The sequence below is a fragment of the Salvelinus alpinus genome, chromosome 23 (assembly GCF_045679555.1).
Source record: "Salvelinus alpinus chromosome 23, SLU_Salpinus.1, whole genome shotgun sequence".
In the NCBI taxonomy this organism is placed as follows: Eukaryota; Metazoa; Chordata; class Actinopteri; order Salmoniformes; family Salmonidae; genus Salvelinus; species Salvelinus alpinus.
This window is the reverse complement of record NC_092108.1, coordinates 43,507,228-43,531,857: the sequence shown is the minus strand read 5'-3', so window position 1 is coordinate 43,531,857 and position 24,630 is coordinate 43,507,228. Positions and strand designations below refer to the sequence as shown.

General features: G+C 43.2%; 2 protein-coding genes across 2 annotated transcripts in view; one reads left to right on the top strand and one right to left on the bottom strand.

Annotated features, from left to right (window-relative positions):
- LOC139551095 (beta-1,3-galactosyltransferase 2-like) overlaps nt 1-24,630 on the bottom strand; it is a 40,483-nt gene that overhangs the window by 3,234 nt on the left and 12,619 nt on the right. The window lies entirely within an intron of this gene.
- LOC139551094 (parafibromin-like) overlaps nt 1-24,630 on the top strand; it is a 69,108-nt gene that overhangs the window by 32,397 nt on the left and 12,081 nt on the right. Inside the window, exon 12 of the mRNA XM_071362490.1 lies at nt 14,669-14,726. Within this exon, the coding sequence (XP_071218591.1) occupies nt 14,669-14,726 (58 nt within the window). The remainder of the gene's footprint in view (nt 1-14,668; nt 14,727-24,630) is intronic.

The window sequence follows — 24,630 nt, the reverse complement described above, 5'->3', positions numbered from 1 at the left end:
AGCTGACTAATGAGCATCCCCTGCTTTCTGAGTTGATTGTACAGTGGTTCCTCAACTAAGTTTTTAGCTCATGTCGTGACTGTTTGTGGTAGATGGTGGTAGATAGTGTGGCGCACTGATGGAATCACGCAATCACAAAGGGGGAGTTAAACGCTGATTATGCTTTTGGTTTCTCTCCCTCTAAAAACCTAAATAACAAGCTGGCTTTATTTACCACAGTGTGAAAAACGAATAGCCCCTCTATAGATTTTCTGAAACAGTCCTTCTTTGCTAATGTGAAGAAGAAACAGAGTCCAGCGAGGGGATATTTTCAAGACCTGGGCTACTTCATATATTTATGAAATATACTAGTTTATTTAGGCTTGTCCTATTTAGTAGGCTATTTTGCATCAAGTTTATTGATGAGAAAAATATCATCCAACCCATAATAGGGTATCTCACCGCACCCTTCTTTGCCATGTCTTGAAATATGCAGACAATATCCATTTTAATACTTCTGACAGCCAAATTTCTAACTCCACCCATAAGTTTTGGACTTTATAACATTCCCAGAAGGCATGGATTATTATAACCTAATGAACAGTCCGTTCACAACTAGATTTCTTCAATTTGCTGTGCAGGAAAGGGATGTCATCTCTGAAACCACACATCCATCAGTAGGTGACGCTTTATCCTTTTGGAACCACACAATTACCAGGTGGACAGTAGGCCCGTTGAAGCGATAGAGGAAATCAACAAGATCCACAAGTATTCTTTCACAATAGCTGGCCTTATGTTATCTGCTGTTTTGAACTGCACTGTCCCACTCCGTGTTGGATAACGTCCACTCATCATTTATGTAATAGGCTGTCAGGCACAAGTATCCTATTTTTCAAAAATCGTCAGTCCACATGTCAAGTGTAATTGCGCCATTGTATTTACCGAAGTTCTCTCTCAACTCTGGGAACACCCGCCAGCTGATTTTGTTGTTGCCTGATGCAGGACTCTAGTGCAATAGGAGAGCGACTGACTGGAACATTCACACCTCCATTAATTTACAAAAGGATAGTCTAATAGATCACCCTTGGGTGTTTGAAATCCCCCAATTTGTGCCACATTTTAGACTACCGATAAATGCTGCTGTCAGTCAGAGTTGAGTCCTATTGTAAAGTGTACCCTAATGGCAAAAAAGGGTCAACTTGCAATGTATGAGGCTTAAGAACTCTATGAAGTTTTACATTTTAACTCCATATCACAGACCAGATTTGACCTAATGGAAAATACATCAACCCCTACAAATATATTAATTTATTCTAATTCAAATGAAATTGGCTGTAGCGAGAGGAGAGAGACTGCACGATCATCCATCAGGGAGTTGATGGCTTGAATAGTCTCGCTGGAAATGGAATACAATGTAAAAATGTGCAACAGACCATAAAGACCAGCAGTAGATTTTATTTAAGAATTATTAGGTACAGTACTGTACCTGTTCATTTTCCTGTGAGTTCGGCGTAACACAGGCATCTGACGATAGTGTTTGTGAATATCACTGTCCGTGACCGTAATCCCCAAGTCTAATGTTATTTTTTAAATGTCCATGAGAGATGCGACCCGAAAAAGCATTAAAGACAGAGTTGACGAGTACTTGAGGTCATCGAAAGTCTGGACATGGTCTGTTCTCCCTTTTATCTAAGGAATTAGGCACTTTACTATGTAGGCTACAGTAAACATCTCATTGTCCTATTGGTTTTTGTCACACTGCAAAGTAGCCTAATAAAAATATGCTTTTTTAAATTATTTTTTTTACTTTCTTTGAATTAAATAATTTATTTCTACCACTGTAGAAGCTGTTTTTTAAATATTTTTTTTATACAGTTCTCGGTTTACAGTAGTGATGGACAGCTCGAGGCATTTTGAAAAGATGTTTGCAAACACGTTATAATCCATCCCATAAAGTCTGTTCTAACAAAAGGTTTTAAAGTCTTTGGTACGGCCAAGATTAAAAACAGTTGAATTAATTCCTGAATTCAATTGCTTTAGCCAACATGTTGAGGTTTCATTATTCAAGGCTCCTTTCTCTTCTCTGTGCTGGAGCTCTTAAAACTTCTTCGGGATCGGTGTCCCTTCCACGGGACGGTTGCGCTAACATAGGCTAATGCAATTAGCATGAGGTTGTAAGTTACAAGAAAATTTACCAGGACATAGATGTATCTGATTTGGGCAGAAAGCTTAAATGATTGTTAATCTAACTGCACTGTCCAATTTACACTAGCTATCACAGTGAAATAATACCATGCTATTGTTTGAGGAGAGTGCACAATTTTGAACATGAAACGTTATTAATAAACAAAGTAGGCACATTTGGGCGGTCTTGATACATTTTGAACAAATGCAATGGTTCTTTGGATCAGTCTAAAACTTTGCACATTGCTGTCATCTAGTGGCCAATCTAAATTACAGCTGGGCTGGAATAATACATTATGGCCTTTCTCTTGCATTTCAAAGATGATGATACAAAAAATATATAAATAAACAGTTTTTTCCCCCCTTATTATCTTTTACGAGATCTATTGTGTTTATTGTTTATTTATATTGTGTTATACTCCTCCTCTGTTCCTCTGGTGATGTAGAGGTGAATCCAGGCCCTGCAGTGCCTAGCTTCACTCCTATTCCCCATGCGCTCTCTTTTGATGACTTCTGTAACCGTAATAGCCTTGGTTTCATGCATGTTAACATTAGAAGCCTCCTCCCTAAGTTTGTTTTATTCACTGCTTTAGCACACACTGCCAACCCGGATGTTCTAGCCGTGTCTGAATCCTGGCTTAGGAAGACCACCAAAAATTCTGAAATCTCCATTCCTAACTACAACATTTTCAGACAAGATAGAACTGCCAAAGGGGGCGGTGTTGCAATCTACTGCAAAGATAGCCTGCAGAGTTCTGTCCTATCCAGGTCTGTACCCAAGCAATTTGAACTTCTACTTTTAAAAATCCACCTCTCTAAAAACAAGTCTCTCACCGTTGCCGCCTGCTATAGACCATCCTCTGCCCCCAGCTGTGCTCTGGACACCATATGTGAACTGATTGCCCCCATCTATCTTCAGCGCTCGTGCTGCTAGGCGACCTAAACTGGAACACGCTTAACACCCCAGCCATCCTACAATCTAAGCTTGATCCCCTCAATCTCACACAAATTATCAATGAACCTACCAGGTCCAACCCCAAAGCCGTAAACACGGGCACCCTCATAGATATCATCCTAACCAACTTGCCCTCTAAATACACCTCTGTTGTTTTCAACCAAGATCTCAGCGATCACTGCCTCATTGCCTGCATCCGTAATGGGTCTGCGGTCCAACGACCTCCACTCATCACTGTCAAACGCTCCCTGAAACACTTCAGCGAGCAGGCCTTTCTAATCAACCTGGCCGGGGTATCCTGGAAGGATATTGATCTCATCCCGTCAGTGGAGGATGCCTGGTTATTTTTTAAGCATGCCCCATTCAAGAAATGTAGAACCAGGAACAGATATAGGCCTTGGTTCTCTCCAGACCTGACTGCCCTTAACCAACACAAAAAAAACATCCTATGGCGTTCTGCATTAGCATCGAACAGCCCCCGTGTTATGCAACTTTTCAGGGAAGCTAGAAACCAAATGCAAATAGTCTGGGTAGCCATTTGATTAGATGTTCAGTAGTCTTATGGCTTGGGGTTAGAAGCTGTTTAGAAGCCTCTTGGACCTAGACTTGGTGCTCCAGTACCGCTTGCAGTGCGGTAGCAGAGAGAACAGTCTATGACTAGGGTGGCTGGAGTCTTTGACAATTTTTAGGGACTTCCTCTGACACCACCTGGTACAGAGGTCCTGGATGGCAGGAAGCTTGGCCCCAGTGATGTACTGGGCTGTTCGCACTACCCTCTGTAGTGCCTTGCGGTCGGATGTAGTGCCTTGCGGTCGGAGGCCGAGCAGTTGCCATAGCAGGCAGTGATGTAACCCGCCAGGATGCTCTTTGGTGCAGTTGTAGAACCTTTTGAGAATCTGACGACCCATGGCAAATCTTTTCAGTCTCCTGATGGGGGAATAGGTTTAGTAGTGCCCTCCATGACTGTCTTGGTGTGCTTGGACAATGTTAGTTCGTTGGTGATGTGGACGCCAGGGAACTTGAAGCTCTCAACCTGCTCCTCGTTGATGAGAATGGGGGCATGCTCGGTTTTCTTTTTCCTGTAGTCCACAATCATCTCCTTTTGTATTGATCACGTTGAGGGAGAGGTTGTTGTCCTTGCACCACATGGTCAGGTTTCTGACCCACTCCTTATAGGCTGTCTCGTTGTTGTCGGTGAGCAGGCCTACCACTGTTGTGTCATCGGCCAACTTAATGATGGTGTAGGAGTCGTGCCTGGCTGTGCAGTCATGAGTGAACAGGGAGTACAGGAGGGGACTGCGCACGCACCCCTGAGAGGCCCCTGTGTTGAGGATCAGTGTGGCAGATGTTACCTACCCTTACCACCTGGGGGCGGCTCGTCAGGAAGTCCAGGATCCAGTTGCAGAGGGAGGTGTTTAGTCCCAGGGTCCTTAGCTTAGTGATGAGCTTCGAGGGCAATATGGTGTTGAACGCTGAGCTGTAGTCAATGAATAGCATTCTCACATAGGTCTTTTTTTCAGGTGGGAAAGGGCAGTGTGGAGTGCAATAAAGATTGCATTATCTGTGGTTTTGTTGGGGCGGTATGCAAATTCGAGTGGGTCTAGGGTTTCTACGATAATGGTGTTGTGAGCCATGAACGGCCTTTCAAAGCACTTCATGGCTACAGACGTGAGTGCTACAGGTTGGTAGTCATTTAGGGAGGTTGCCTTAGTCCCTGTGCCCAAGAACAATATGGTGGTCTGCTTGAAACATGTTGGTATTACAGACTCAGACAGGGAGAGGTTGAAAATGTCAATGAAGACACTTGCCAGTTGGTCAGCGCATGCTTGGAGTACACGTCCTGGTAATCCGTCTGGCCCTGCGACCTTGTGAATGTTGACCTGCTTAAAGATCTTACTCACATCGGCTGTGGAGAGCGTGATCACACTGTCGTCCGGAGCAGTGGAGAGCGTGATCACACAGTCGTCCGGAGCAGCTGATCCTCTCATGCATGTTTCAGTGTTACTTGCCTCGAAGCAAGCATAGAAGTAATTTAGCTTGTCTGGTAGGCTTGTGTCACAGGGCAGCTCTCAGCTGTGCTTCCCTTGTAGTCTAATAGTTTGCAAGCCCTGCCACATCCGACGAGCGTTGGAGCCGGTGTAGTACGATTTGATCTCAGTCCTGTATTGACGCTTTGTCTGTTCGTCGGAGGGCTTAGCGGGATTTTTTATAAGCTTCCGGGTTAGTCCCGCTCCTTGAAAGCGGCAGCTCTACCCTTTAGCTCATAGCGGATGTTGACAGTAATCCATGGCTTTTGGTTGGGGTATATACGTACAGTCACTGTGGGGACGACGTCATCGAGGGCATTTATTGATGAAGCCAGTGACCGATGTGGTGTACTCCTCAATGCCATCGGAAGAATTCTGGAACACATTCCAGTCTGTGCTAGCAAAACAGTCCTGTAGCTTAGCATCTGCTTCATCTGACCACTTTCTTTTATTGACTGAGTCCCTGGTGCTTCCTGCTTGAATTAAAGCAGGAATCAGGAGGATAGAATTATGATCAGATTTGCCTATAGTGTGTGTTTTACCAGACACGGTAATGTGAAGAAAAACATGACCTGCATCAAATTCGGATTAGAATATAGGCCAAGGGCTAGATAAGATGTATTTTTGCGACCACTTTGTCTTTGGTTGTTTACTACACAACCTTACTCTGTTTAGCACATGGCCTCACGTGAATACTTAAAGACATGGGTGGGACTAAGGCTTTAGAGGGTGTGAACAATGCTGAATGGGTGTAGACAAAAGTGCTCTCCAGTAGGTGTATTATTTTCTCAAAGTGGGGTTACAAATGTATGAACTTTAAAATCAGAATTACTTTCCATTGTTCCTCAACTGCGGTGTATAGTACAGTGCCTTTGGAAAGTATTCGGACCCCTTGACTTTTTCCACATTTTATGTTAAAGCCTTATTCTAAAATGGGTTAAATAAAACAATTTCCTCATCAATCTACACAAAATACCCCATAATGACGAAGCGGAAACGGGTTTTTAGAAACAGATATTTACTTAGGTATTCAGACCTGATGCTTTGAGACTCGTAAATGAGCTCAGGTGCATCCTGTTTCCATTGCTCATCCTTGATGTTTCTGCAACTTGATTAGAGTCCTCCTGTGGTAAATTCATGATTGATTGGACATGATTTGGAAAGGTGCGCACACACCTGTCTATATAAGGTCCCACAGTTGACAGTGCATTTCAGAGCAAAAACCAAGCCATGAGGTCGAAGGAATTGTCCATAGAGCTCTGAGACGGGATTGTTTCCCAAAGAAATTCTGCAGCTTTGAAGGTCCCCAAGAACACAGCGGCCTCCATTCTTATATGGAAGACGTTTGGAACCACCAAGACTCTTCCTAGAGCTGGCCGTCCGGGCCAAACTGAGCAATCGGGGGAGAAGGGCCTTAGTCAGGGAGGTGACCAAGAACCCGATGGTCACTTTGACAGAGCTCTAGAGTTCCTCTGTGGAGATGGCAGAATCTTCCAGAAGGACAACTATCTCTGCAGCGCTCCACCAATTAGGCCTTTATGGTAGAGTGGCCAGACGGATGCCACTCCTCTGTAAAAGACACGTGACAGCCGCTTGGAGTTTGCCAAAAGGTACCTAAAGACTCTCAGACCATAAGAAACAAGATTCTCTGGTCTGATGACACAAAGATTAAAATCCTTGGCCTAAATGCCAAGCGTCACGTCTGGAGGAAAGCTGGCACCATCCCTACGATGAAGCATGGTGGTGGCAGCATCATGCTGTGGGGATGTTTTTCAGTGGCAGGGACTGGGAGACTTGTCAGGATCAAGGCAAAGATGAACGGCGCAAAGTACAGAGAGATCCTTGATAACCTCAGACTGGGGCAAAGTTTCACCTTCCAACAGGACAACGACCCTAAGCACAAGTCTAAGAATGTCCTTGAGTGGCCCAGCCAGAGCCCAGACTTGAACCTGATCGAACATCTGGAGAGACCTGAAAATAGATGTGCAGCAACGCTCTACATCCAACCTGACAGAGCATGAGAGGATCTCCAGAGAAGAATGGGAGAAACTCCCCAAATACAAATGTGCAAAGCTTGTAGCGTCATACCCAAGAAGACTCGAGGCTGTATTCGCTGCCAAAGGTTCTTCAACAAAGTACTGACTAAAGTGTCTGGATACAAACCAGTTTTTGCTTTGTCATTATGGGGTATTGGGTGTAGATTGATGCGGGGGGGAAAAACACTTTGAAAATTTTTGAATAAAGCTGTAAGCTGACGTGGAAAAAGTCAAGGGGTCTGAATACTTTCCGAAGGCACTGTATACCATTGTCTAGCTCTGAGTCTCTACTTTTATCCAATGAAAAATAAAAGAACACTTTCAAATTTCGCTACGTAGGACCCAACTACTCATTCCAAGGTTTTTCTTTATTTTCTACATTGTAGAATAATATTAAAATAGATCAAAACTATGAAATAACACATGGAATCATGTAGTAACCAAAAAAGTGTTACACGAATAAAAATATATTTTAGGTTCTTCAAAGTAGCTACCCTTTGCCTTGATGACAGATTTGCACACACGCAGCAATATGCTATCCCATCTGGTTTATGCTTAGTCCCACTATCATTTGTTTTTCAACAAGACAATGACCCAACACACCTCCAGGCTGTGTAAGAGCTATTTGACCAAGAAGGAGAGTGATGGAGTACAGCATCAAATGACCTGGTCTCCACAATCACCTGACCTCAACCCAGTTGAGATGGTGTGGGATGAGTTGGACCGCAGTGTGAAGGAAAAGCAGCCAACAAGTGCTCCGCATATCTGGCAACACCAACACTGTTGGAAAAAGCATTCCAAAAAGCTTGTTGAGAGAATGCCAAGAGTGTGCAAAGCTGTCATCAAGGTAAAGGGTGGCTATTTGAAGAATCTCAAATATAAATATATATTTTGGTTACTACATGATTCCATGTGTTATTTCATAGTTTTGATGTCTTCACTATTATTCTAATATGTAGAAAATAATACAAATAAAGAAAAACCCTTGAATAAGTAGCTGTGTCAACTTTTGACTGGTACTGTATGTGTTACAATTTACATTAAAAAAGGACTACTAATAATGTCGCTTTGCATGTGAGTCATGCAAGTCTAACTGGAGCCAGTTACTTTTGAGAGAAAATCAACCGAATTACTCTGTTAATGACATGCCACTGGATCTATTATTATACTTGTATTTACATGTGTATCAGTTTTTTAAACCCTCACTTTTAGATGTGTTATGAAGAGGAAACCAACATCCTGTTAGAGTAACTTCTTAGAAAATCTTCTCTCTTAAATTGAGGGCTATTTGTGCCTTTCCTTGTAAGAAACCGCCCCTGTGCATGATTAAGGTTACTATCTAATATATGGGTGGACTAAATAAGTTAACTATGAAGATATTTTATGTCCTCAATTGCTCCTTTAAACAATTGGAGGAATTGATACTTGGATAAGGTGTAAGCAAGAAGTGGGCACATTTGGCACAGCAACCCAAGCTAACTGAAAAAGTATGTTTAATTTAGATTGCTGTGAAAGCACTGCACTGTTTTCACATTTTTGGGCAACTAGTCCCCTGGAGTGGTGTGGGCTCTCACATTCGACTGGATTACATGCTGCTCTCTTAAAATACCCCCCAAGACAAAGGATTGTTTGTGAGAGCACACAAAAGGTGCTGAAAAGCCAAATCCCCCATGTTGGCATCCTCTGGAATGCAAAGAAACATTAAACACACACACACCCCAATGTGTTCTCAGGTTCTAAACAAAAACGAGCTCCCAAAGCTATATATTCCTTTCTAACAGCAAGCACCTGTGCATAATTTTGTACATGGCAGCTTTTATTACCAATACGCTCTTGTAAGAGCATGTGCGTGTTTTTGAGCTGTAATTGAGCACGCCGGACCAGAAGACATACCTGTTCCCCAGTGCAAGTCGTTTCAGGGCAGGATGGAGGGCTTGCTCCCCTCATCTCTCATCTACTAGGGCACAACAACCTACCCATGACTGCCCAGTGCTGCTGCCAGCTTCAATGGTTTATCTATTTCTTCCTGTCCACCACAGACCTTGGCTCGGCTCTCAGCTCCATCTCACGGTTACCGTTTTATCGCTGCTTTTCTCTCACTGTGTGGGGTGGCCCAATCACGGTGTGACTGCTTCTATGGATCCCGCTTTGGACGGTGTCGTTCCTTCTCTGCCATGTTTTTCAATGCCTCTTGCTGCGAGCGCACCCACACGCGCAGAGCGATCCCTCCCTTGGTTTGAAATATGACTCATTGTCAAATTCACTCGGGCACACTGGCTCTTGGTGCCTGTGTGTGTGTAGAGCACCGGAGCTACATTCTCTCCATCCACGGTGCTCTCTCAGCGTCGCTTATGTCTCTACTGCCCCCACACGCTTCCCCTCTATCAACCTCCCGCGCTCCCTATCTCTCTTGCTGTGCTATCGCTCTGTCACATCTGCTCTAGTTGGAGGGGGCTACTGAGGGGGGCAGGGCTGTTTTCTCTATATGGTCTAATGGATAGTTGCAGGCTTGGTGACAGTATGCTACTGTTTTCACGATACCAGATTTTAGTGTTGCACGGTGTACCGGTACCACTGTAATGTCACGGTACCAAAACGCCATGATACTTATGATACCAACATTTTAGAATACCGTAGTACCGTGTCTTATATACTACCGACCTTTTCAGTCCTACCAATCTAAAGAATCTGCTGGCGCCTGTTATAAAATGTTTATAAAGTCCATTTTGTTTAAGTTCAGTTGAATTTAATAAGCAACAGCCACTAGTCTCTTGTGCACAGGTCCAATATCCACTTCACTTTCATGCACATATCATGTGTGGCAGCTGTAATCAGCCAGCTGCATACCCTACATGCCCTTACATGCTTTTCTCTGTCCTCTCTTCACGCGCGTCTATTCCTCCGTCAGTTTTAGAAATATATAATTTAGCCGTGATGGCGAGCGGGGATGCAGACCCTGATGAGTCAGTCTTCTGTTAGATTTGTACATTTGTTACATTGGAGCAGTGCCCAAAGTGAGAAATTGTATCATTTTATCACTTGTTATAACCAAGAGTACCAACTAGTCTGAGTAGACTTTGAAAGTTCACTGTCATGCAGCCTCAGCTGCAGTGTCAGCGAGGGAACATAAAGCAGGACTTCGTGACAGGCATGTTTACAGCAAAGAAAAATGTTTTGTCTCTAGCCTAAATGGTTAAAAAAATATGACCCATTTTTACTGGATGTGCCTTTTTTTTCTTTTTAATCGGGATTCACGCGCATTTTATATACGGGCCATTTTAAACTAGTCCCGTGTCGCTATTTATTGGTTTGATAACAAATGTTATGTAAATATGAAAAATATTTTGTCTGGTAAATAAATGAGTGACTGGTAGATTTTTATCTACCTGCCACAGTGGCTGGGGGACCAAAAAGGTAATTTTTAGGCCCTGGTTCGGATCATTACAATTTTTTAAATGTACCGAAGAAAAATAAAGTATCCCTTTACATTTCTCGTAGAGAGCATGGCTCTTCTGTGGCTTGTTGTGCAGGCCTATGACTGGCATTCCAGTCAGGCCAGTGTTGATGTAGTTAAGCAGCTTGACTTCCACAGACTATCCCAGCAAAGCTGCTGATTCACTAATCTGTCTGAGGCCAGTAGATCATGAATAGGAAAGAGAAGACAGTGGGAAAGCAACTAGATGTGAGGGAGATTAAGGGACAAGAGCTCTAGAGGGATAGACCAAAAACCTTTGCAGGGGCAGAAGCCCCATACATTGAGGTTTATTTACTTTTTGACTGGACTGGAGGACTATTGACTGATTTTGAGAGTTAGGGTGACCAATGTCATTAAGAATTGGCACCAAAGAAGTACAGGCCTACATAGAAATGGTTACTTATATTTTCCACGTACTTGGAGAATCTCAAGGGAATACTCCTCGCATCCTTTCTCCTCCTCAAACCCCATTGGATGACAAAGTTACACGTCCCTCCACTCTGACCTCCTCCAATGGATTTTGGAGAGAACGCGAGGAATTTTCAATTGAAATTCTCCCTTGGACTAGATGGATAAAAATTTGTATTAAACCGCCCCTCTAACTCCTCGCTCCTTTATTGGTGGACGATGTGTGCTATCTGGACAGCTAAATTAATCAGATAAAATATTCACAGTTCATTATTTTGACAATACAAAATAGGCTTGCATAATTTATTGCATGAGAACTTTAATGTACCGCAATAATAATAAAAAACAGCCCATGGGCCCGGGAGTTTCATTGCATTTTCTTGACTCTGCCCTGAACTATTGAATCATATCTGTCATCGACAACTCACAAGTCTGTGCTGCTGCCCATGGAGTTAACTGACAAATCTGCAGGAAGCCGACGCATTATGAGTTCTGAGTAAAATGATATGAAAACATATCTATATAACTACGAACAGATGGCTCTGGTCACAGCAGTTTTCCCTACCATTCAATCTGCCACCTATCTGTGTTGGAAAATAATCTATGGGAAACACTGGGTCAACTGGTGACTCTTTATGAAGTTCTGTGGACCGTGTGCCATACATCTCAGATAAAATAAGAGACTAAATTCAACCTACTAGTGGAAATCCAACAGGGACCAATGTGTCAAAGCAACATTGCCAGTATTTCAGGAAGTGCTTCAGGGTGGAGTTTCCCCTAGGCCAAACTGACCCAAGATCAGCGTCTAGAGGCAACTTCATCACATTTCTAAATAATGTGTATGCCATTGAGGTTCTGGAAAATGGTTCCTTTTTTTTCTGTACTGAGCAAATTTCAGGTCTGCTGAGTGCAAACTTGAACTTTGAAAATTCTGTGGAACTTCCAGCATGTGTTCACTGTGAACACTGAGGCTGTACCTGCTTTAAGTTTCAGGCAGTGGTCAAATAGGCTTCTGTGGATGATCATAATGTAGACCTACCAGAGTGGCCTACCATCAAAAACAAAATGCATCCCATAACATTTGAACATGGAAATGGCTGTTCTATCATGCAGCCTACAATAGCAGCCAATGTGTGGTGTAAGATGTAGGCCTACATTCCATGAGACTTTTGGGGAAAAAACATGCAGGGCTTGAAGTTAAAATGTTTATCCACTTGACCTTCAGACAAGAAGGTGACTAGAAATGTTTGATACAAGAAACCACTTTACAAAATAAAATGCATTATTATTCCCCATACCATTATTACAGAGAATCAGATCAATTATGCTACCATCTGCCGTATTGGCTACGTAGATTAGTGAAGCTTGTCTCAAAATACAACAGTCCTACGTGTCAATGCAATAGAATCAGACTCCGATGCGTTCTGCCTACAACAAAATCACGTGCATAGTTTTGCATACTAATAAGTCTTGCATAGTTTGTTTTGTTTCGGTATGTTGCATTAAAAGTTGCTCATGTTGATTTTCATCACAATTGCCCACTGTGAAGAGAAGCATTGAGTGTTAACACCCCCCCCCCCCCTTTGAGTGAAGTTCAATCGCAGGCTTATTTCTAATGCGTGCAATTTAGAGGGAATATTGGGTCTGGGTTAGTGATACAATCACTGGTTTGAGTCCCAGGCTCTGGCCGGATCGACAGTATTGAGAGCTCTGACAGGATCGACAATTAGAAACAACCCCCTGTATATGTAGATGTTTTAACAGCTCTTCTTTGAAGCAGAGCTCTGGGACTGTCATTAGATGATGAATTACCTAGACCTTAGAGAGGGTGTGACCCTTGATGCACTCCCATCAGACTAGACGCACACCCCTTCCAAGGGGAATCGGCCTGAGGGAGCAACAGTCATCATACACAACACTGAGGCTCTTGATATGGACAATATATACAGTGCATTCGGAAAGTATTCAGATCCCTTCTCTTGTTCAACATTTTGTTACGTTACAGCCTTATTCTAAGTCTACACACAATAACCCATGATGACAAAGCGAAAATAGGTTTTAGAGATGTTTGCAAATTTAGTAAAAAGGATAAACCGATATCTTAAGTATTCAGACCCTTTGCTATGAGACTTGAAATTGAGCTCAGGTGCATCCTGTTTCCATTGATCATACTTGAGATGTTTCTACAACTTGATTGGAGTCCACCTATGGTAAATTTAAATAGATTAAACATGATTTGGAAAGGCAGACACAACTGTCTATATAATGTCCAACAATTGACAGTACATGTCAGAGAAAAAACCAAGCCATGAGGTCGAAGGGATTGTCCGTAGAGCTCCAAAACAGGAGTTTGTTGAGGCACAGATCTGGGGAAGGCTACCAAAACATTTCTGCAGCAGGTCCCCAAGAAAACAGTGGCCTCCATCATTCTTAAATGGAAGAAGTTGGGAACCGCCAAGACTCTTCCTAGAGCTGACCACCCGGCCAAGCTAAGCAATCGGGGGAGAAGAGCCTTGGTCAGGGAGGTCACCAAGAACCCGATGGTCACTCTGACAGAGTTCCTCTGTGGAGATGGGAGAACCTTCTAGAAGGACAACCATCTCTGCAGCACTCTACCAATCAGGCCTTTATGGTAGGGTGGCCAGACGTGCTTTTTACTGAGAGGCTTCCATGACAGCTCACTTGGAGTTTGCCAAAAGGCACCTGAAGGACTCTCAGACCATGACAAACCAGATTCTCTGGTCTGATGAAACCAAGATTGAACTCTTTGGCCTGAATGCCAAGCGTCACGTCTGGAGGAAACCTGGCACCATCCCTACGGTGAAGCATGGTGGTGGCAGCATCATGCTGTGGGGATGTTTTTCAGCGGCAGGGACTGGGAGACTTGTCAGGATCAAGTGAAAGATGAACGGAGCAAAGTACAGAGATCCTTGATGAAAACCTGCTCCAGAGTCCTCAGGACCTCAGACTGGGGCGAAGGTTCACCTTCCAACAGGACAACAACCCTAAGCACACAGCCAAGACAACGCAGGAGTGGCTTCGGGACAAGTCTCTGAATGTCCTTGAGTGGCCCAGCCAGAGCCTGGACTTGAACCCGATCTAACATCTCTGGAGAGACCTGAAAATAGCTGTGCAGCGATGCTCCCCATCCAACCTGACAGAGCTTGAGAGGATCTGCAGAGAACAATGGGAGAAACTCCCCAAATACAGGTGTGCCAAGCTTGTAACATCATACCCAAGTAGCCTCGAGGCTGTAATCGCTGCCAAAGGTGTTTCAACAAAGTACTGAGTAAAGGGTCTGAATACTTATGTAAATGTGATATTAAATTTGCTAACATTTCTAAACCTGTTTTTGCTTTGTCATTATGGGGTATTGTGTGTAGATTAATGAGGGGAAAAAATTATTTAATCCATTTTAGAATAAGGCTGTAACGTAACAAAATATGGAAAAAGTCAAGGGCTCTGAATACTTTCCAAATGCAGTGTAAATATGTTGGAGACAGTCCGAGTTGAATGGAACTTGCTTATCCTATGCCAATATGTAGGGTTGGCGTTTCATTCATCAGGCTGTAGATTGACCGTTGTGTTTTTGTTTGTGTTTCAGGAGGGAGCGTCTGCCAGGAAGGCCCAGACACCAGCCCTGCAGCCCGTCCCCAGACCAGGTCTGTATCTGTCACCACCAAAGCAGATGACACGAAAACATTGTGTCAATGTAGGCCTTTTGTAGAGACGGCTTTCCCAGTCATTCAAAACCCCTGTATCAGCAGTCACCACCAACCCTGGCCCAAAAAAGTAACTTTTAGAGCTGGGTTGGAATAAAACCCTGCACGTCACGTTGAACCCCTAATGCGGTGGGCATGGTTTCAGTATTCAAACACAAGACCTTTATTGGTTGAATCTCGTGTGTTCGTAATGGGCAGGTCTGCAGACCCTGTTACTCAAGGACTTGAATTAGTGGTTGACTCAATACAGTCATGGCCAAAAGTTTTGAGAATGACACAAATATAAATTTTCACAAAGTTTGCTGCCTCAGTTTGTATGATGGCAATTTGCATATACTCCAGAATGTTATGAAGAGTGATCAGCTGAATTGCAATTAATTGCAAAGTCCCTCTTTGCCATGCAAATGAACTGAATCCCCCAAAAAAACATTTCCACTGCATTTCAGCCCTGCCACACAAGGACCAGCTGACATCATGTCAGTGATTCTCTCGTTAACACAGGTGTGAGTGTTGACGAGGACAAGGCTGGAGATCACTCTGTCATGCTGATTGAGTTCGAATAACACACTGGAAGCTTCAAAAGGAGGGTGGTGCTTGGAATCATTGTTCTTACTCTGTCAACCATGGTTACCTGGAAGGAAACACGTGCCGTCATCATTGCTTTGCATAAAAAGGGATTCACAGGCAAGGATATTACTGCCAGTAAGATTGCACCTCAATCAACCATTTATTGGATCATCAAGAACTTCAAAGAGAGCAGTTCAATTGTTGTGAAGAAGGCTTCACGGCGCCCAAGAAAGTCCAGCAAGCGCCAGGACCGTCTCCTAAAGTTGATTCAGCTGTGGGATCGGGGCACCACCAGTACAGAGCTTGCTCAGGAATGGCAGCAGGCAGGTGTGAGTGCATCTGCATGCACAGTGAGGCGAAGACTTTGAGGATGGCCTGGTGTCAAGAAGGGCAATAAAGAAGCCACTTCTCTCCAGGAAAAACATCAGGGACAGACTGATATTCTGCAAAAGGTACAGGGATTGGACTGCTGAGGACTGGGGTAAAGTCATTTTCTCTGAATCCCCTTTCTGATTGTTTGGGGCATCCGGAAAAAAGCCATCAGTCTTGTCATGCCAACAGTAAAGCATCCTGAGACCATTCATGTGTGGGTTTGCTTCTCACCCAAGGGAGTGGGCTCACTCACAATTTTGCCTAAGAACACAGCCATGAATAAAGAATGGTACCAACACATCCTAACAGAGCAATTTCTCCCAACCATCCAGGAACAGTTTGGTGACGATCAATGCCTTTTCCAGCATGGCACCTTGCCATAAGGCAAAGGTGATAATTAAGTTCCTCTGGGAACAAAACATCGATATTTTGGGTCCATGGCCAGGAAACTCCCCAGACCGTAATCCCATTGAGAACTTGTGGTCAATCCTCAAGAGGTGGGTGGACAAACAAAACCCCACAAATTCTGACAAACTCCAAGCATTGATTATGCAAGAATGGGCTGCCATCAGTCAGGATGTGGCCCAGAAGTTAATTGACAGCATTCCAAGGCAGATTGCAGAGGTCTTGGAAAAAGAAGGGTCAAATATTGACTCTTTGCATCAACTTCATGTAATTGTCAATAAAAGCTTTTGACACTTATGAAATGCTTTTAATTATACTTCAATATTCCATAGTAACATCTGACAAAAATATCTAAAGACACTGAGGCAGCAGACTTTGTGAAAATTAATATTTGTGTCATTCTCAAAACTTTTGGCCACGACTGTACATGTAGACAGCTTTCTATGTACTTCTTCAACATGTTCCTGCTGTTTGAAACACTTTCTAAGTTTTTAGAACGGGACAACTGATGTTGCTTCAAGGTTGTGACCTAAGCCAAACGTAAAGGATGGTAAGATTCACAGATAAGCATCCGTCCCGATAAGCATCCGTCCTGGGTGCCCAAACCGATCCAAATTAAGCATGCATCAGTAATGGGGAATAAAATGAACACCTGCCAAATGCGGGTCAATTTAGGTATTGGCGGGTAAGAATGCCTATTTCACCAGCCACGTAGGCGGGTTGTCAATTTGCAAGGCTCTACAGTGCGAGCATTACATTTGTAAATAAAAATAGTAAAAAGTCAAGTATGAGCACATGTGAGTTAGAAAAATGCTGCAGTATCTCTTTACAAAGTATTTCTGTGGTTTTGTTTCATGGCAGCTAATTGCACAAAGAAATAGGAATCCTATATGCCACCTCACGCAGCAACACTGCCTGGCAGGGGAGCTGTGTGCAATAAGTGACGTTCATTCATAGATAATTTTTTTGGAGGCATAAAAGTTAGTATTATTTACTTGAATATCTACAAAGTCAGCCACTATACCATATTACTACTTAACTTATTTCTTGTTTTACACTGAACAATTTAAAAGATTTTACTGAGTTACAATTCATATTACAGTGCATACAGACCCCTTGACTTTTCACATTTTGTTACTTTTATACCTAATAAATACACACACTACCCCGTAATGAAAATGCAAATGTATTAATAAAAAACTTAAATCACATTTACAGAAGTATCCAGACCCTTTAATAAGTACTTTGTTGAAGCACCTTTGGTAGCGATAACAGCCTAGAGTCATCTTAGGTATGAGGCTATAAGCTTGGCACACCTGTATTTGGGGAGTTTCTCCCATTCTGCTCTGTAGATCTTCTCAAGCTATGTCAGGTTGGATGGGGAGCGTCGCTGCACAGCTATTTTCAGTTCTCCAGAGATTTTTTGGGGGGCTCTGGCTGGGCCACTCAAGGACATTCAGAGACTTGTCCCGAAGCCATTCCTGCGTTGTCTCGGCTATGTGCTTCGCCCCAGCTCTGGAGCAGGTTATCAAGGCTCTCTCTGTACTTTGCCCCATTCATCTTTGCCTCGATCCTGACTAGTCTCCCAGTCCCTGCCGTTGAATAACAACCACAGCATGACGCTTTCACCGACGGGATGGTTCCAGGTTTCCTCCACATGTGGGGCTTGGCATTCAGACCAAAGAATTCAATCTTGGTTATATCAGACCAGAGAATCTTCTGTCATGGTCTGCGAGTCCTTTAGGTGCCTTTTGGCAAACTCCAAGTGAGCTGTCATGTGCCTTTTACTGAGGAGAGGCTTCCGTCTGGGCACTCTACCATCAAGGCCTGATTGGTGGAGTGCTGCAGTGATGGTTGTCCTTCAGGTAGGTTCTCGCATCTCCACAGAGGAACTCTGGAGCTCTGCTAGAGTGACCATCGGGTTCTTGGTCACCTACCTGACCAAGGCCCTTCTCCCCCGATTGTTCAATTTGGCCAGGCGGCCAGCTCTAGGAAGAGTCTTGGTGGTTCCAAACTTCTTCTACTTAAAAATGGAGGCCACTGTGTTCTTGGATCTTCAATGCGCCAGAAATTGTTGGTACCCTTCCCCAGATCTGTGCCTCGACACAATCCTGTCTCGGAGCTCTACGGACAATTCCTTTGACCTCGTGGCTTGATTTTTGCTCTGACATGCACTGTGGGACCTTTATATAGACAGGTGTGTGCCTTTCCAGATCATGTCCAATCAATTGAATTTACCACAGGTTCCTACAACTTGATTGGAGCCAACATCTCATTTATGATCAATTGAAACAGGATGCACATGAACTCAATTTCGAGTCTCATAGCCAAGGGTCTGAATACTTATGTAAATAAGGTATTTCTGTTTTAAACACATTTGCGGAAATTTCTAAACTGTTTTCGGGTATTGTGTAGATTTTTTATAATTTTTTTTTAACTAAATCCATTTTAGAACAAGGCTGTAATGTAATAAAATGTGGAAAGAGTCAAGGGGTCTGAATACTTTGACCACCATTTGCCTCATGCAGCGTCACACATCTCCTTCGCATAGAGTTGATCAGGCTGTTGCTTGTGGAATGTAGTCCCATTTCTCTTCAACGTCTGTGCGAAGTTGCTGGATATTGGCGGGAACTGGAACACGTCGATCCAGAGTGTCCCAAATATGCTCAATGGGAGACATGTCGGAGTATGCAGGTCATGGAAGAACTTGCACATTTTCGGCTTTCAGAAATTGCGTACAGTTTCTTGCGACATGGGGCCGTGCTTTATAATGCTGAAACATAAGGAAATGGTGGCTGGATGAATTGTACGACAATTGGCCTCAGGATCTCGTCATGGTATCTCTGTGCATTCAAATTGCCATCGATAAAATGCAATTGTGTATGTTGTCCGTAGCTTATGCCTGCCCATACTATAACCCCACCGCCACCATGAGGCACTCTGTTCACAACGTTGATAACAGAAAACCATCTGCCTGGTACATGCCTGGTGGACTTCCTGAAGTCAGCATGCCAATTGCACACTCCCTCAAAACTTGAGACATTTGTGGCATTGTGTTGTGACAGAACTTCGCATTTTAGTGGCATTCTATTGTCCCCAGCACAAGGTGCACCTGTGTAATGATCATGCTGTTTAATCAGCTTCTTAATTTGCAACACCTGTCAGATGGATGGATTATCTTGACAAAGGAGAAATGCTCACTAACAGGAATGTAAACAAATTTGTGCACAAGTTTTAGAGAAACAAGTTTTTTTGTGCATATGGAACATTTCTGGTATCTTTTATTTCAGCTCATGAAATTTGGGACCAGCACATTACATGTTGCATTTTATGTTTTTGTTGAAAAAATCTGAGTGGCTGGTAGACCAAAAAAGAAAAAATGTCTATGCATTGGAATACTTGGGAACAGATATCCAAAATGTTAATCACTTGGTGCTGATTTCTTGATTCTCAGTCTTATGTCCAACAATTTTAAAAAGTATATGCAAAAATTGTGTAATAACGCGTAATAACGTGTAATAACGTAATAACGCCACGTAAGATTTTGCGCTACACGTGCAACAGCATTCCTAACCTAGCCCACACAATGTCTGCTGTGTGGATCGAGCAGTCAACAAGTCAAGCAATCATTTGAAAGAGTAAGAAGATTTCAGCGAGACAACTCAAAGGCGAATGGAAATCATTGCCCTTGACAATCAACCGTTCTCAGTCGTGGGTGATGTTGGCTTTCGCCGATTGGTCGAGCACCAGTACACACTACCAAGTGCGCTATTTTTCAGATGTTACCCTACCGGAGTTACACAGTAATAGCGTCACTGCTATTAGCTTCACGACATACTATGGAACGCCGTTTGGGTCATTGCGTGTCAAAAAAGATACGGTAGCACTGTCAAAGCGGTGCAAACACCGGCCACGAACGATGTGTTTACAATACCGTGTTAGTAATAAAGCATTGTTTGTTTGACTGCAACTTCTGGGGTAGCTAGCTTTAGCTTGGTACCAAGCTAGCGCGAATACAACCAGCCTGAAAACAATGACCAGTAGAAACTGCAGTCATTTTCATTATTCTTAGCAATGATTTAGGAATCCTTGTGATTAAGTATTAGCTAGGTTGCCACTTGTTGTTTGCCTATTGAAATTGAATGTCAGTTCATGATAATAAATGGCTAGCCAGCTACTTAACACTGTTGCCCAAAGCTAACGTTATAAGTTGCCAGCTAGCTTCATCTGGCTAGTGAGTCTCGACCGGACCGGGTTATGTGTTGTGAAGCTAGCCACTGTTGGGCTTCCTTTCTTGGGCTTCTATTTAATCATGGATACTCAAAATGTGCACTTATAAATCATATCAATTTTAATCAAAATACAGCTGTAGACAGAAGTCAAAGATTGAACATACAACTGAAGTCTCTCCTGAGTTCTATAAAATAAAAAGTCCAAGTTGCTTTTATTATGCTTGCAGTCAACCCATAGTGATGTAACTGCCTACATCAACACCTACTCATGAGACCAAGCCCATGCATATACAGTTATACAAACTTGCAGGAGCGAAAAATAGTTTTCAGTGTTTTCTAAGGGCTCAGCAGTAATTTTCCAGTGCCCAAGTTGATATATAGTGGTATGTCTGACTTGTTTCTTATCTCTTTCACTCCCCTGCAGGGTTCTGTCTATGAATCTCTTTAAGCCTTGAGGTGCATTCTCACACACCCTGTTTTGACTGCAATAATTCAAAGCTGAATTATATACATTGGGTAAATGCCATGCTAATTTCTAAAGATGAATATTGACAGTAGTAGCTGAACAACATTTGATCTGCAAAAATGACAAGTTAATCACTGGGTGATGGCAGTTTCAGATAAGTGGGGGGAATAAAAGTATAAATTGCCCCCACCCCTAATTCCTACACACACACACACTCGACTTCAAGAAGTCATCCCATCAGCAGCAGCTAGTAATAAACCAAATCGCATGAATTCGTTCCACAAATCAAATCACACTAAAACATATTGTATCGGAGGCTATGGATCTAGATGTGTATATTGAATTGTTTATGAAAGGAGAGCTGCCAAACGTCAACTTTTATAAACGTCCTGTCAATTCTGTGATCGGCATCCTACACGGAACGCGGTCAGACAAGTGTTTAGCAGCTGCCATCAAGTGTCCGTCATTGTTCCCACACATGCCATTTATCGTGGAAATTAAAAGAACATGAGGTCCAGAGCTGAAGGTCACCCCTTCCCCGCTCTTTGTGCAGCGTGATGAATCGCATGTCTGTTTTGCTATCCCCTTCTGACATTCGGCATCTCTATGGCTGTGTAGAGAAGTCACATTCTCTGTGTGTGTGTTTTTGTGTGACATGCACTATATATACAAAAGTATGTGGACACCCCTTCAAATTCGTGGATTCGTTGCTGGCAAGTGTTTAAAATCGAGCACACCGTCTGCAATCTCCATAGACAAACATTGGCAGTAGAATGGCCTTACTGAAGAGCTCAGTGACTTTCAACGTGGCAACGTCATAGGATGCCGCCTTTCCAACAAATCAGTTCATCAAATTTCTGCCCTGCTAGAGCTGCCCTGGTCAACTAAGTGCTGTTGTTGCTTCTAGACGTTTCCACTTCACAATAACTGCTCAGCCGCGACGTGGTAGGCCACACAAGCTCACAGAACTGGACCGGCGAGTGCTGAAGTGCGCAGTACGTAAAAATTATGAACTCACTACCGAGTTCCAAACTGCCTCTGGAAGCCACTTCATTACAAGAACTGTTTGTCAGGAGCTTCATGAAATGGGTTGCTATGGCCAAGCAGCCACACACAAGCCTAAGATCACCATGCGCAATGCCAACTGTCGGCTAGTGGTGTAAAGCTCGCCACCATTGGACCCTGGAGCAGTGGAAACGCATTCTTTGGAGTGATGAATCACGCTTCACCATCTGGCAGTCCGATGGACAAATCTGTGTTTTGAGGATGCCGGGAGAACGGTACCTGCCCCAATGTTCCTACCAAATGTAAAGTTTGGTGGAGAAGGAATAATGGTCTGGGGCTGTTTTTCATGCTTTGGGCTAGGCCCCATAGTTCCAGTGAAGGGGAATCTTAATGCTACAGCATACTATGGCATTCCAAACGATTCTGTGCTTCCAACTTTGTGGCAACAGTTTGGGGAAGGACCTCCTGTTTCAGCATGACAATGCCCCGTGCATGTAGTGTGCGTCCACGTTGTGAGCGATAGTGAAAGAGCGAATCTCCGTTTGGGCTGATCTGTGACCCACAAGCACCTCCCGCAGTTAGAGGTGAATAAGGCAACCTCAAAGTTACACAGACAAGGGTACTTTATTGACACACACACGGATGAAATGTACATGGAAAGGTAGTTCTAACTGCAAGAGTTAGAAAGTTGCAGAGTTTGTATCCCTGAGAGAAGGCTGCGAGATGGTGTGCTAAGAGTCTCAGGCAGGGATTTTGTAACAGATAGCCTGACAGGCAGAATGTTACACATTTCCACTACTCTGCTTGTGTAGATTAATAGATGAGCTTGGTTTGATAAACTAGCAGACATCACAAATGCTGGCCTGGAGAAATGAACACTGAAACTCCACCTTTTTTAAAATGTGTTTTTAATTTGACTAGGTTAGTCAGTTAAGATCCAATTCTTATTTACAATGATGGGCCTGCCCCGGCCAAACACTAACCCGGACGACGCTGGGCCGATTGTGCGCCACCCTATGGGACTCCCAATCACGGCCGGTTGTGATACAGCCTGGAATCAAACCAGGGTCTGTAGTGACACTTATAGCACTGAGATGCAGTGCCTTAGACCACTGCGCCACTCGGGAGTTTAAAGCAGTGTTAATTTTTGCAGCTTTTTTTATTTAGTCTTAGTTACGTTTTAGTCATTTCATCCTTTTAGTTTTAGTTATCAGTCGACAAACTCTGGACAGTTTTAGTCACAGCCATTTTAGTCACGTAGTCTGTGCTTTTTTTTCTATTAAATAATGAATATTTAGGCTACCTCTAACTTCCATCGTACACATTCAGATAGCCTTGTCCAACTAGGCCTACTATCCCCTCGTATACCTTGGCTGGCAACATTGATATTGTAATCAATGCCAGCCATAATTAACCATATTGGCTATAAAGCCTTGGCTACAGGTTAAACAATTTACAGCTCTGAATTTCTCCCCATCATAACCATCTAGGGGGTAGATTGGTGGTTTATTTGAAAAGGGGGGAATTTGAGCTTTCCAAAAAATGCCAGCAGTATTACTGTACTCCTAATATTCATCAAATAGCGTTTGTTTTTTCCCCATTAGGAAATAAGCAACCGCAAGATTGTTTAAAACTGTTTATGCATCAAATATCTATGATGAGAACTCTCATCTGTGTCTGTGGGACTGAGTTCGGCCTCTGGGGCTTGAGCTGACAATTTACCTACAGCTGGCATTCCATAGATGTGATGTGTGTGTGACCCGAGATAGACAGAGCCTGGCAGAGTAGAACAATCCCTTATTGTGTCCAATCATTCTTGCATCTGGGAAACGGCACCGGGTGCAGGTGACCACAGGATGAACCCAGGATGGTGCCCCCGATCTGCATGGGGGGGTGGAAGCAGCCATGACTAAGCATTTTTGGGTCTCCTATATAAGATCTGTTTTTTCATTAAAGGTTAAGCTCTCGGCAAAACACCTTTAGTGTGTGGCCGACCAACTGCATTATTGTAATAATTAATCAATATTAAATAAAGGTGATTGTTTGAAGAAATGACTGTCTCAGTATACATCAATTTCCACGACAGGTGCAAGAGCAGCAATACAGTTGAATGAATAACAGTGCATATGGGAAACTAGAGCTTCTGATGTGATCAAAACAAAAATAGCCTACATGAAAAGGAGAGCGTAAACATTGTTTTTAGGTTAGTTACAAGTCAAGTGTTCTGGCTTCGTATCAGTTCAAAAGATTGACAAGTGACTGCCTGGGAGCTGTGTGGGAGAGCCGGGCAGATCAGCTCAATCAGACCACGCAACTGAAAGATGGCAATTCTGCCAATGAGAGGATTGCATTAAATATTCTGCATGCATGTATGCTTAGGATTGGACAAAACGGGTAAAAAAAAGGTGACCCAGCTGCCTCCAATCCCCCAAAAAATTGAATTAATTTTGAATTGTGGGATATAGCTGCATCTTTAAAAATGGCCTGGTTTGTGGACTCCGATGACCACTTGAGTTATGACAATATCTGACACATTTCGATTTTGGAGTGTTATGTCTATTTAATGACACCGTGTTTCTTCTCTTTAATTTGTGAACCCCACATTTCAATGTCTTTCCCGTTTGCTTATTCTTTGTTTTTGCATTAATGTAACACGGTGTCTCATCTCTCGTGTCAAGTAAGCTATTAATAATCGAGGTAGGATCAATTCTGTTTTGTGTCTTTGGTGGAAAAACGGTTGAAAAGAGATGTGAGCGTTAAAAACATAACAGCAAATCTATTTTTGGAAGTCTCACTA